Source organism: Schistocerca nitens, chromosome 4 (genome assembly GCF_023898315.1).
Source record: "Schistocerca nitens isolate TAMUIC-IGC-003100 chromosome 4, iqSchNite1.1, whole genome shotgun sequence".
Lineage (NCBI taxonomy): Eukaryota > Metazoa > Arthropoda > Insecta > Orthoptera > Acrididae > Schistocerca > Schistocerca nitens.
Genome location: NC_064617.1, coordinates 132329609 through 132344759, shown reverse-complemented (window position 1 = coordinate 132344759; position 15151 = coordinate 132329609). Strand labels below are relative to the sequence as shown.

Here is a 15151-nt window from a genome sequence, read left to right as displayed (position 1 = left end):
ATCCCATGACTTTTGTCACCTCAGTATATATCCTCTTTCGAACGATTGTACTTCAATCCATGAACATAACAGGAGAACAAATCACAAAACATTTGTAGGGGTGTAGTAACATTTTGCATGCACTTCCTAAAGACGATTTATTCGGAAATTCTTTCATTAATGCATTTATTGTAGGGACGTAATAATGTTTTGCATGTACTTCTTGAAGAAGAGTTACTCGGGACTTAGTTTATTCATTCATTCATTCATTCATTAAGTCAGTCATTCGTAGTGTTCTGTAGATCCCACCAAGAAGCATCAGGGATACGGGACTGAGCCAAGGTACACGTTTACAAGTGACAAGCAATCTCTTACAAACTCGTTCTGTGTACTGCATCGTCACTAAACTACTACCACACAGATTAATACTGCTTGTGCTTACTGCAGCTAAACGCAGCCTAGGGAACTAGCTAGAAACCCATCACTTCGAGAAAAAAAAGGAAATCCTGGTACTCCAGCTATATTAAATTAAATAGAAATAGCTGTGATTCATCTCCCACAACTAGCTTCTTATTTACCTGAATGTAAATAAACAGTTTCCTACATCTGTAACGGCAGAGGGTTACTCACATCGAGTATTTCTTCACACGGAGGTTCACAATGATCACTGGTGCTTGCCAAATAACGAGGAATGCGGAATTCTTGAATCCATGTTTGTAGGAGTGACTGCTTTACTTTTTAGATGTTTATGAAATAAATAGGGATTCCCAGTATCTCTATTTGCGTTAGAAGGGAGTTTGTTGATATCTTCGCACTGCATCACTAACTGCATTCAGAATTTTAGGCAACTAGGAAAAATATAAAAATATTTTTATACTTTGTATTGTAATCTACGTCTACAAAAATGGTTCAAATGGCTATTAGCACTATGCGACTTAACTTCTGAGGTCATCAGTCGCCTAGAACTTAGAACTAATTAAACCTAACTAACCTAAGGACATCACACACATCCATGCCCGAGGCAGGATTCGAACCTGCGACCGGAGCGGTCACGCCGTTCCAGATTGAAGCGCCTAGACCGCACGGCCACACCGGCCGGCTAATCTACGTCTACACATATGTTCCGCAAACCACGGTATGGTGGATGACAGAGGGTACCTTGTATCACTGCTTGTCCTTTCATTTTCCAATCGCAAATAGAACGATGGAAAAAAGACTGTCTATATGCCTCCGAACCAGCCAAGTTCCCCTTATGTTTTTGGTCCTTAAGCGAAACGTGCGTTGGTGGCAGTAGAATTGTTGTGGAGTCGGCTTCAAATGCCGGTTCTCTAAGTTTTCTCAGTAGTTTTTCACGAAAAGAAAGTCGTTTTCTCTCCAGGGATTCCCACTTGATTTCACGAAGCACCTCCACAATACTCACGTGTTGATCGAACCAAATGGTAACAAATCCAGCAACTTGCTTCCAAATTGCTGCGATTACTTCCAATAATCTGACTTGATGGGGATCCCAAACAAGAATCGGTGGAACTAGCGTTCTGTACGCGATCTCCTTTATAGATGAGCTACAATTTCCTAAAGTTCTCCCAATAAACCGAAATCGACAGTTATTCTTCCATACCACCACCCTTACGTGCTCGTTCCATTTCATATCGCTTTGCAAAGTCGCGCCTGTGTCAAGAAGCACACAAAAAAAAGCTGTAAGAGTATTGGAACGTCACTCATTTGCATTAACTTAAATTTTTCTACATTTAGAGAAAGCTGCCATTCATCACATCAACTAGAAATGTTGTCAACTATGGGAACACACGGCAATCGTAGTCTTTTATATTTATGTTACGTAAAGTTAAAAACTCTAAAAGTTTTTTTTTGAAAGACAGGCATTGTGGCTTTGTGATGGAGTGCTTGTCTGACATGTGGGAGGTATGGCTTCGATTCCTGGTGGAATCAAGTTTTTAAACAAAGGTGCATGTGCCATGCTCTATGACCATTTCCGTGAATTGGAAAAATATATAAAGATGGAAAAAAATTAGTTTGTAATATCTTTTTTAAATTTAAACACTCTTCGCAAACAGTCTTTTATAAAAGATCGGTATTTAAGAGTTTCTGTTGGCATGGAAACTGAATTTTTGTGAGAGATATATACTTAGAAATAATAAGGAGTGTATCTTCCTTAAAATATTAATTAGATATCTTAATTTGCATATATTTTATGAATTTTGTATTTTAATGACGTAGGTATTCGAATTGAACGAAAAAAATGAAAAAAATAATAATTACCGAAACGAGACTTGAGCCAGCGATTACGTCTCGAACGCCACCGATTACATTCAATATTTATCAGTTCTGCAAGTTAAGGAAATGCTCGTAGAACACGGAAAATTTGTTTCAAAATTTAATTCCACTAGGAATCACACCCAGCCCCTCCTTCCTCACCCCATCCTTACTGTCCCCTTACCCCCTCCCCCCCTTTCCTCCTCACCTTGTATACGAGAATTCTACCACTCTTCCACGCCGTTAAGTAGATAAATCTACCCTATTTTAGCGTAATACATCAAAGTCGATATTCTCGAGAATTTATGAATGTTACATTGAACTGTTCAGGGGAAGCGATATTTGAATACTGATTTTCGCGTACCATAAAAATAGAAAATTATAAAATTCCAACTGCCATGTGGTCTTTTTCTATCCTCTTACAGTTACTCAAAAACGATACCTTCCCGTACGCCAGAGCATTATCAGAAAACAGCCACAGATTGCTGTCCGTCAGATCATTTAGGTATATAGAGAACATGAGCGGAGCTATCACACTTCCCTGGTGCACTCCTGTAAATATCATTGTCTCTAATGGATACTTGCCGTCGAGGACACAGCGTATGGGGTTCTGTTGCTTACCAACTTATCGAAACATTCAGGTATCTAGCAGCTTAATTCGTATGCTCAGACCTCCGTTAACGGTCTGCAGTGGGCCACCGTGTCAAACGCCTTCGGGAAATCTAGGAAAACGGAATCGGCCTGTTGACTGTCGTCAATGGTTCGCAGGATTCTAAACACAGCTTATTTAATTTTTACTACTAGCAGTCAACCTGCTTAGCTGAGTGGTAACGTGTTTCCCTCCAATGCAACGGGTCCAGGATAGATTCCCGGCTGGGTTGGAGATTTTCTCCGCTCGTGGACTGGGTGTTGTGTTGCCCTCACCATCATCTCATCATCGACACTCAAATCACCCAATCTGGCGTCACCTGAAATAAGACTTGTAACCTGGCTGCCGAATTTCCCCGAATGGGGCCTCCCGGCCATCAATGCCTCTCGGTCATTTTTTTTACTGTTAGCAGCACACGCCGCTAAAAAGGAAATGTAGTGGAAACTGAGTAAAAGAAATCGGACATCTTTAAAGAGGAATCTGCAAGATGTGCTGACATCTACTTTATCCGACATTCTAACTCCTCGCTTCTGCTGGATAAATGCTTTATTCACTTTAGGAACATTGCCCAAGGAGATAAATCTATAAAACAACTAGGAGTCAAAAAGACAAACAAGGCAAAGTCTTGTCTTTTAAGTGAGCGCAATAGTGACAAAGCTCTGTTAACGAGTCATCAGTTGCGTTTCGATAGGTCAATCAGTGTGAGCATGCCCTACGAAAGTTACTGTTCCGAGTTCAAGACCCGATACAGCAGACAGTTTTGATTACCAGGAACTTTCAGAACAACACGAGCTAGGCTGCAGAAAGAAATATTCATTCTAGGAATAGTGACAGACACTTGAAAGAGCAAACATTCTGAACTAAGTTCTTTCTTATAGTTTGTTTCTGTTTTAACTTTCTATCCTGTTGGCACTCAAGAAATATTGCAACCAATGTTTCAAGATCACGAAATTATGCTTCTCATGCTATCAGGACTTTCATGGTTGTTTAAAATTGAATGTTAAGGATATTTGTGAATTAAGAAGTAAACTGTTGAGAACTTGTGACAGGGCTTTTTGAAATACCTTTTAGACCACTGCAAGAACATTTACGTAGTTTAAGAACAAGAATGGACTCACTACTGATTCTTGTTGTTCCTAACATGTTTCTCCTTTGTGATATAAGCTTCATTGCTATAGCACAGCACACATTCTACACTACTGGCCATTAAAATTGCTACACCGCGAAGATGACGTCCTACAGAAGCGAAATTTAACCGACAAGAAGATGCTGTGATATGCAAATGCTTAGCTTTCCAGAGCATTCACACAACGTTGGCGCCGGAGGCCCCACCTACAACGTGCTGACATGAGGAACGTTTCCAACCGATTTCTCATACAGAAACAGTAGTTGACCGGCGTTGCCTGGTGAAATGTTGTTGTGATACCTCGTGTAAGGAGGAGAAATGCGTACCAACACGTTTCCGACTTTGATAAAAGTCGGATTGTAGCCTATCGCGATTGCGGTTTATTGTATCGCGACATTGCTGCTGGCGTTGGTCGAGATCCAATGACTGTTAGCAGAATATGAAATCGGTGGGTTCAGGAAGGTAACACGGAAAACCGTGCTGGATCTCAACGAGGTCGTATCACTAGCAGTCGAGATGACTGGCATCTTATCCGCATGGCTGTAACGGATCGTGCAGCCACGTCTCGATCCCTGGGTCAACACATGGGGACGTTTGCAAGACAACAACCATCTGCACGAACGGTTCGACGACGTTTGCAGCAGCATGGACTATCAGCTCGGAAACCTTGGCTGCGGTTATCCTTGACGCTGCATCACAGAAAGGAGCGCCTGCGATGGTGTACTCAACGACGAACCTGGATGCACGAATGGCAAAACGTCATTTTTTCGAATAAAGCCAGGTTCTGTTTACAGCATCATGATGGTCGAATCCGTGTTTGGCGACATCGCGGTGAACGCACATTGGAAGCGTGTATTCGTCATCGCCATCACCCGGTGTGATGGTATGGGGTGCCATTGGTTACACGTCTCGGTCACCTCTTGTTCGCATTGACGGCACTTTGAGCAGTGGACGTTACATTTCAGATGTGTTACGACCCGTGGCTCTACCCTTCATTCGATCCTTGAGAAACCCTACATTTCAGCAGGATAATGCACGACCGCATGTTGCAGGTCCTGTAATGGGCGTTTCTGGATACAGAAAATGTTCGACTGCTGCCCTGGCCAGCACATTCTCGAGATCATTCTCCAGATATCCAGATCTCTCATGTCTGGTCAATGGTGGACGAGCAACTGGCTCGTTACAATACACCAGTCACTACTCTTGATGAACTGTGGTATCGTGTTGAAGCTGCATGGGCAGATGTACCTGTACACGGCATCCAAGCTCTGTTTGACTCAATGCCCAGGCGTATCAAGGCTGTTATTACGGCCAGAGGTGATTGTTTTGGGTACTTATTTCTCAGGATCTATGCACCAAAATTGCGTCAAAATGTAATCACATGTCAGTTCTAGTATAACACATTTGTCCAATGAATACCCGATTATCATCTGCATTTCTTGTTGGTGTAGCAATTTTAATGGCTGTGCTATTGCACAGTACGTCAGTGAGCTTCTGTCCTTTCTATTACGAAAGCAAGAATTCATCTGTGCACGAGAAGTACCATTTACGTTACGACATTTTAATTTGCCAAATAGAATATTATGGTCTACACGTCATAGGCTTTGGCGAGTTGACAGGGTGGACTTAGCTCTGAAAGGACATTTATTTTAACCAGACTGATGAGACAGTTTCACTACTGCCATAGATTTCTTCCAGTTCGTTGGAGTAGCAACCACTCACTCTGTCCCGCTACTACGAAATGAACGGCTACATCGACGCCACTTTTATTGTATGTACTCACGGCGGGAAACACAAAGCACTTTTTTCATTAGCTAGCAGGATCAGCATCAACATTCTCCACTTGGCTTTTTGGAACTAGATCTAACAAAATAACCATTGTTACATTGTAACGAATAGCATATGGTCTGATCCTAAAAAGTTCAAACAAACGGCCAAGGGTAGAAAACCGACAACGTGAGAATACCGTTACATCCATCGAACAGAAAACGTGCCCAGTAGTTGGAAGAAAGCTCTGCCCATACTATGTGCCAGAATGGTAGCTGAAGTTAATCAAAAAATCATTGTCTGAAATTATTGACATCCATCTGATGCAGAATCTTAGTACATATTCTGAGCTGAAATGTAATGAGGTGTCACGAATGAAGTACCTCCTCCATGCCAGCCGGCACGGATTCCGAAAACAAAGGTTGTGCGAAAATCGGCTTGTACTTTTCTCACGTGACCTCATTGGCTTGGGGATGCAAATATGGACGCATATGTGCTCACATACATTGACAAACATTCACAGAATAACTGATGGTAATCAGGTTTTGTCAAAAGCTGAGTTGTCGGGGACAGGTTTGTGACTCGCAGCGGAAAGAAACACAAGCTCAGTCTGGAACACGATGCTTGGAGTGAGTAGTGACAGCATGAGGAGCACGTTAGGCCCCATCTCAACTAGTTAAATGCCAGCAAAATTATCACTCGTGAGAATCCCATAATGCTGTTAACTTTAAAATTTCAGAAACTTCTTAACTCGGGAAATCTGAACTAACTCCCATGAAAAATCACTACACACACAGAAGCGGTACATCAAACTCATCACACACCATCTCCGAGAGTCGTTAACTAACTCCATTCACAATTCAACCTGCCTCGCCTCCGTGCCCAGAAACCGAAAAAGCTTGGTGGGCCGAACTGATGAACAGATAAAATGAAATCGTTAGTGGCACCTTCCACCTCCTTCAGTCAGAAGACAGGAGAGAGAATGCCTGTTTCCTGTTGCTCAAAATTTTCCGTTGGTTCCCCGTTTAAAAGTGCTTCAAACGTGGCCGTCTCGTGTGAGTCTGAAGGAACTAAACGCGAGGCCACCCATAAGAAAGATTGCATATATTACGCACCGCCTGAGTGGTGCCTCAAGTTAGCTTCGAAAATTAATCTCAGCTGTCGTTCTCAGGGCTCTGCTCCAAAGCTGAACCAAGAAAGTCCACCTGAATACAACAAGTTGCATGCGGTTGGAATTTGCACCCACATTCCTCCAATTAAGCGATGACCTATGTTTAGGAAATGTGGTTACAGGTACATCGGATGCTATGCCGAACACAAAAGTAATAAAAGTGAAAATAAAACACACTCAGTTGCGGTTCCCAGCAAGATCTTCCTCCCTGATATGGAAAAAATATGGGGAAACAAAAAAATGGTTCAAATGGCTCTGAGCACTATGGGACTCAACTGCTGAGGTCATTAGTCCCCGAGAACTTAGAACTAGTTAAACCTAACTAACCTAAGGACATCACAAACATCCATGCCCGAGGCAGGTTTCGAACCTGCGACCGTAGCGGTCTTGCGGTTCCAGACTCCAGCGCCTTTAACCGCACGGCCACTTCGGCCGGCTATGGGGAAACACAGACAGGGAAAAGACACTCTGCGAAACTTGATAAAACCACGAAATTATATGAAAGGTCGGTTGACTGGCGCTCTTCAATAGGTTTTATGCACGGGAGAATGATGGGAATGCTGAGAAATCTGAATTGACAGACAGCGAAACGTAGATGCCAAGTTGCCTACCTCGTGAAAGATGGTCTGTTGTGAACCAGGAGTACAACTGCATCGCGATATAAGTACTGTGATTATGACGCACCAGCTATCGGAAATTTGTGATTAAAGTTTCAAAACACAATATTTTTCGGGAGAACATAGTCTTATAGTAAAGTTATATAATTTAGGAAAACACAAATCATTACTTCGCATTATTTTACATAACAAGGCACATGTACTTGAACTTTGTCTATATTGCGCAAGTAACATTATTTTGAAAGTATTATGCCATTATGCACAGGGAAAAATAAGCAAGCAACAAATATGCCTTGTCAAACATGTAAGACCGTCCATTATTTAAGAGACAGTCAAAATAAGACACATGGAAAAAAGTAAGTAAATCATTTTTTTATTTTCTAAGTATTCGACATAACTATTACCGTATTTTACGAACTGTAACACGCACTTTCTTGTTCTAAAAATTGCCTCCAAAATAAGGGTGCGTCTTACACTCGAAATTAATATAAAAATGTCCAGCGCTTAATTTAAAATTCCCACCAGTCTTAGAAGTGCCCATATATTCGATGCGGCGGGAAACCTTTCTGTGTCTGGCAAAACTGGATTCAACTGGCAGCAGTGTACCGATGAGACGAACATGAATTGCGGTGATTCACGAGTTTGCTGAGGCTGTCATCCTCCCGCCACACTATCGCAAACGCATCGCAATGCCTGGCCTATGATGCGTCACTGCAGTCTACGGTGGCAGTTATGTTGAATTGAAAGCGATTTGTGTTATCGGTAACAGTCCAATATTTTTGTTAGTAGCTAGTTCCAAATGGCTCAAATGGCTTTGAGCACTATGGGACTTAACATCTGCGGTCATCAGTCCCATAAAGCTTAGAACTACTTAAACCTAACTAACCTAAGGAAATCACACACATCCATGCCCGAGGCAATATTCGAACCTGCGACCATAGCGGTCGCTCGGTTCCAGACTGAAACGCCTAGAACCGCTCGGTCACAACAACCGGCAGCTAGTTGCGTATTGGGAAAAAAGAAATGGTATTCATATGATGCCGGCTATAAATTGAAAGTAATAGCATATGCAGGAGAATAGGGTAGCTGAGAGGCATATCGGCTCTCCACCAACAGAAAAAAATCCATTAGCGCTTGATGGGATAGTAAAGAAGAACTGAAAAAAATGAGGAAGACTAAAATGTGTAGAGGGCTGAAAGCAAAATGGCTAAAACTAGAAGATGACCTATTGAAATGGATTCAACGACACCGTCAAAATGGTTTTGGAATTAATACAGAAATGATGCAGAAACATGCTCGTAATCTAGAGCTACAGTGGAACTTAACAGACTTTAAGGGTGGAGTTGGTTGGTGCTATAGGTATTGAAGCGTCATGGACTTAGCATGCGAACCAAAACATCTCAGAAAATGCTACTAGAGTATGGAGACAAAATATTATCTTTCCATCGCTTTATCATTCAATATCGAAAGAAAAGCAGTGTGGAACCAAGCCAGATAGCGAATATGGACGAAACTCCTCTGGCATTTGATTTGCCGAGGAACAGAACTGTTTTCATGAAGTTGTTAAAACTCTAACTATAAAAACAAATGGACATCAAAGAAAGCAGTACGCTCTTGTCCTTTCATGTTGAATTGACACTACTAAATTTATAAGCTGTGTTGCAAACGACGACCTATACGTGCGAACGAAAACAGTCGTGTAATATTTTAGAAAACTCATTGAAAATGCCTAGCAACAAGGCGAAACGCGTCTGGTTGCGTAAGTTAAGTATGAAAACTAAATGTGCAGCATGTAAAAGGCGTTTTTCTTTCGATCTACAGCAATTCTTGCGTTTAAAAATGGTAACATTTAAAACTTATACACCTTTGTGTATGTTAGAACAAATTTTCAAAACCATTTCTCCACTCTCATGTTGGCACTTGTAATCATAATATCCCGCTCTTCATCGATTAAGATAAATAAAAGAGGCTAGGCATTTGGTTCCCGTGCATTACGTTTTCTCTACTGAGAAGGGCAGATGTTGCAGGTGAGAAGTGGTGCCACTTGCAGATCAGACACAATATAGATTCTCGGAAACGACCAGGCCATTGCTGCAGGTGGGTTTCCACGATCAGCAAGATGTTCAAAGGTTCAAAGAACTTTCAGTGGAGAATATATGCTAATATATGCACATTGCAGAGGTGAAAAAGGTTTTTCAGCTGAAGCAACCAGAGAGGGCGTCAAGCAACGACTACCTATAACAAAGGAAATACGAGATGAACGGGTAGGTTCGAGAGAAAAAAAGTAGTGAAACAGCAATTGAACAGCTACCGAAAAAGGAAGACACACCAGATATCTTTGCTTAACATAGGGGATATTAAATTTACTTGATGAGATGGGTAATTAAAAAAATTCAGTAAAGGAAACAGGCGAAAGGGAATACAGACATACAAAAAATAACAATGATGGAAACTGAAGAGTGGCGAAGCAGAAATGCTGCCAAGGAAGCATAACTGAAGGAAAGAGACAGCACCTATCAGAAAATTAAGGAACATGAAATAAATTCGGCATCTCCTGCTCTGTTAATTGCAGAATACAAATCACAATAAATAAAGGAAGAAACTAGATAACGAAATGATTGAGATAGATATCATCAAATAATGAGAAAAGAGAAGCTAGTACTAAGTGAAGAGGGGGATACTGAAAGGTGAAAGGAATGTGTAGAGTTGTGATGTAATATTAAGTAACTAGAAGAGATTGTTATGGAAAGGGCACAAGAAGTGGATGGAGATGGACAGGATGATCCGATATTAGAGCAGAATTTGTCAGAGTACTTAAGCTGAAACAAGTGACCTAGATTAGCCTACATTCCCTCCACAACCCAACCAAAGCAAAACTATTGCAGCTGTAGGTGGAATATATATTAGACAGGTGGAACAGATTTTTAGAAGACTATAATAATCCTAATAACAAAAAAGGCTGATTGCTCTGGCGAGGTCGTGCGCCTACTCAGCCAGCAGCCAACAACACAGGTGGGCCATGCGGGCAATCGACCTCTCTGTAGATAACCTCCACGAGAGGGCTGTGCACGGTCACGCCGCCAGGCAGCAACCTAAACACCCGAAGAGGTTACAAACCTTTTCTCCTCCGTGGGACTCGTGACCGAAAATAGTTCCAGCAGTATCCTGGGATATGGGCAATATTTAGGCCGGCACAGGCGACGATGGACCAGTTCAGTGAGAATGAGCGTCCTGGGCCGGGCGCCAATTGCGGAAACATTCCAACGATCAGGATCTCACTATGGAGACTCCGAATCTCCGAGTAACTACTGCAACCTACATCCTTCTGAATTTGCTTAGTGTGTTCATCTTTACGATTTTTACCCTCCACGCTTCCTTCCAACACTAAACTGGCGATCCCTTGAAGCCTCAGAACGTGTCCTACCAACCGATCTCTTCTTTTAGACAAGTAGTGACACAAATTCTTGTTCTCCCCTATTATGTTAAGTACCTCCTAATTAGTTAAGTGATCTACCCATTCTTACATAGAACATCGATTCCAGAACAGGTTCGGCCGGCCGGTGTGGCCGAGCGGTTCTAGGCGCTTCAGTCTGGAACCGCGCGACCGCTACGGTCGCAGGTTCGAATCCTGCCTCGGGTATGGATGTGTGTAATGTCCTTATGTTAGTTAGGTTTAAGTAGTTCTAAGTTCTAGGGGATTGATGACCACAGATGTTAAGTCCCATAGTGCTCAGAGCCATTTGAACCATTTTTTGCTCAGAGCCATTTGAACCAGAACAGGTTCTTTCCCTCTGAGGGACACCGCTGTAGATCATGCCATACCTGTTTTATTTGTTGTGGAGTGGTCATTACAAGTAGCCAGTCTGAACACACTGTCTATTCCAAGCCGTTTATTCCTGTTGTATGCCCAGGTTGTCTTAAGTTTATCCATCTGGCCTGCTTTTTTGTCAAGATTCTGAGTGACATTATGATTTCTCCATTACAGGATACTGACCAGTAGCCAGGATAGCTAGGTGGTGGGGCTGCCAGCACACCTATTTTCCTTTTTGGGCGGTCTCTCTTAGATGCGTTCTTTCACTACAGCTATGGATCGGTTTCTGAAAGTATTGTAGGATGTCCTTCCTGTTTTTCATCGAGGTTGTCTCCTATAGGAGAGTTCGCTTCTGCGTGCTTAGGAGCCTCCCTCTACTGCCCCCGCCCCCTCCCCCACCCCATGATGCGGATTGCTCTTCGTCTGACTCCCTTCCAAGAAACCTGTATGGCTTGTGTCGCCCTGCCACGAGCTTAAGCTCTCTGGGTCGTAGAAGAATGTACAAACCTCCCGGTAAGGCGACAGTCCTTGAGGAAATTAAAGGAAAAATAGTCCTCCTTGTCTCCTGGGTAACGTGCTATTGCAACAGTAACCCAACCATTGCCATGGTCATAGTCTACTGCATTATCTGTAGTAAAATTAAACTCAGCCCCCGTAAAAACAGAAGGGCCGTGTAAAAACACTTGCCCATTAACATGTTGAGCAACAACATCATCTACTGCTTTATAAGCAGTAAAACGGGGACGTCTTCTCCTCATGTTGTAGCGCCGAATTGTACGTGCTGCTGCTCGTGCTGAGTGCGGTGTGTGGGACCAACTCACCTGTAGCTGACGAAGGCGTCGTACTTGAAGTTGTGGTCGTCGGCGGTGCCCTCGGCGCCCGGGTGTCGGCGGCCGCGCCGGGCGGCGCCTATCTTGACGCCGAGTATGTGGCGCAGGTAGGTGAGCTCGAAGCGGTAGGAGTAGCAGAGCGCCGCCACGAGCCCGGCCAGCAGCCCGAGCGCCGCCATCGGCACGCCCACCGCCACCGCGATGTCCACCGAGCTGCAGCCGTCCAGCACGGTGGGCGAACGCACCGCCAGCGCCGCCGGCTTCGCGCAGAACACCTCGCCCACAACCGCGGGCCTCTCGTCCTGCGAACACGGCCAAACACCGCCGCTCAATATTAACGGTACGAATCATATTGTTACTTTTCAAAATATTCACTGGTTGCGATCCGACAATGCATGGGTAGTACTAACAAGGGAACCTCCCCATCGCACCCCCCTCAGATTTAGTTATAAGTTGGCACAGTGGATAGGCCTTGAAAAACTGAACACAGATCAATCGAGAAAACAGGAAGAAGTTGTGTGGAACCGTGAAAAAAAATTAGTTAAATATACACTCCTGGAAATGGAAAAAAGAACACATTGACACCGGTGTGTCAGACCCACCATACTTGCTCCGGACACTGCGAGAGGGCTGTACAAGCAATGATCACACGCACGGCACAGCGGACACACCAGGAACCGCGGTGTTGGCCGTCGAATGGCGCTAGCTGCGCAGCATTTGTGCACCGCCGCCGTCAGTGTCAGCCAGTTTGCCGTGGCATACGGAGCTCCATCGCAGTCTTTAACACTGGTAGCATGCCGCGACAGCGTGGACGTGAACCGTATGTGCAGTTGACGGACTTTGAGCGAGGGCGTATAGTGGGCATGCGGGAGGCCGGGTGGTCGTACCGCCGAATTGCTCAACACGTGGGGCGTGAGGTCTCCACAGTACATCGATGTTGTCGCCAGTGGTCGGCGGAAGGTGCACGTGCCCGTCGACCTGGGACCGGACCGCAGCGACGCCCGGATGCACGCCAAGACCGTAGGATCCTACGCAGTGCCGTAGGGGACCGCACCGCCACTTCCCAGCAAATTAGGGACACTGTTGCTCCTGGGGTATCGGCGAGGACCATTCGCAACCGTCTCCATGAAGCTGGGCTACGGTCCCACACACCGTTAGGCCGTCTTCCGCTCACGCCCCAACATCGTGCAGCCCGCCTCCAGTGGTGTCGCGACAGGCGTGAATGGAGGGACGAATGGAGACGTGTCGTCTTCAGCGATGAGAGTCGCTTCTGCCTTGGTGCCAATGATGGTCGTATGCGTGTTTGGCGCCGTGCAGGTGAGCGCCACAATCAGGACTGCATACGACCGAGGCACACAGGGCCAACACCCGGCATCATGGTGTGGGGAGCGATCTCCTACACTGGCCGTACACCACTGGTGATCGTCGAGGGGACACTGAATAGTGCACGGTACATCCAAACCGTCATCGGACCCATCGTTCTACCATTCCTAGGCCGGCAAGGGAACTTGCTGTTCCAACAGGACAATGCACGTCCGCATGTTTCGCGTGCCACCCAACGTGCTCTAGAAGGTGTAAGTCAACTACCCTGGCCAGCAAGATCTCCGGATCTGTCCCCCATTGAGCATGTTTGGGACTGGATGAAGCGTCGTCTCACGCGGTCTGCACGTCCAGCACGAACGCTGGTCCAACTGAGGCGCCAGGTGGAAATGGCATGGCAAGCCGTTCCACAGGACTACATCCAGCATCTCTACGATCGTCTCCATGGGAGAATAGCAGCCTGCATTGCTGCGAAAGGTGGATATACACTGTACTAGTGCCGACATTGTGCATGCTCTGTTGCCTGTGTATATGTGCCTGTGGTTCTGTCAGTGTGATCATGTGATGTATCTGACCCCAGGAATGTGTCAATAAAGTTTCCCCTTCCTGGGACAATGAATTCACGGTGTTCTTATTTCAATTTCCAGGAGTGTACAAACTGAGTAGTCCATATGCATCATAGGCAATATCAAGGCGAATGCGAGATAAGCAGAACTGTGGTCCCGTGATTAGCGTGAGTAGCTGCAGAACTAGAGGTCCTGGGTTCAAGTCTTCCCTCGACTGAAAATTTTACTTTCTTTATTTTCGCAAAGTTATGATCTGTTCGTTCGTTCATTGACGTTTCTGCTCACTGCAATAAGTTTAGTGTCTGTATTTTGCGACCGCACCGCAAAACCGTGCGATTAGTAGACGAAAGGACGTGCCTCTCCAATGGGAACCGAAAACATTTGATCGCAAGGTCATAGGTCAACCGATTCCTCCACGGGAAAACACGTCTGATATATTCTATACGACACTGGTGACGGCATGTGCGTCACATGACAGGAATATGTTCTCGACGCACCTAACTTGTACACTTAGCGAATGGGTAGAAAGATTCCTCTACCTTGCCCGATTTAGGTTTTCTTGTAGATGTGATAATCATTCCCAAAATAGTAATGAAAACATAAGAGTTTGTCACATAAACTGATAATAAAAAATTAAAATTTTCACTCGAAGGAAGACTTGAACCTAGGTCCTTTCGTTCCGTAGCTGCTCTCGCTAACCACAGGACAACGGTACACTTGGCATCCCAGTGTCCTTGATGTTACCTATCTTCATATGGACTACTCAGTTTGTATATTTTACTAATTTTTTTCATAGTTCCACACAACTTCTTCCTGTTTTCTCGATTGATCTGTGTTCAGTTTTTCAAGGTCTATCCACTGTGCCAACTTATAACTAAATCTGAGGGGGGTGCGATGGGGAGGTTCCCTTGTAAGGACTACCAGAGATATGCAGAGACAGGTGGGTATCGACAACGGGGTTAGTAATAAGGAATGCTGGAGAAATGCAGACATAGAGGTATGTGGACAGCAGGGTTAGTACCAAGAAATAGTGGTATGCAGACA

General features: G+C 44.5%; 1 protein-coding gene across 1 annotated transcript in view; it reads right to left on the bottom strand.

Moving 5' to 3' along the window:
* LOC126252165 (toll-like receptor 2) overlaps positions 1-15151 on the bottom strand; it is a 167515-nt gene that overhangs the window by 85372 nt on the left and 66992 nt on the right. The window contains exon 3 of the mRNA XM_049953033.1: positions 12213-12523. Coding sequence (XP_049808990.1) covers positions 12213-12400 — 188 coding nt within the window. The 5' untranslated portion in view covers positions 12401-12523. The remainder of the gene's footprint in view (positions 1-12212; positions 12524-15151) is intronic.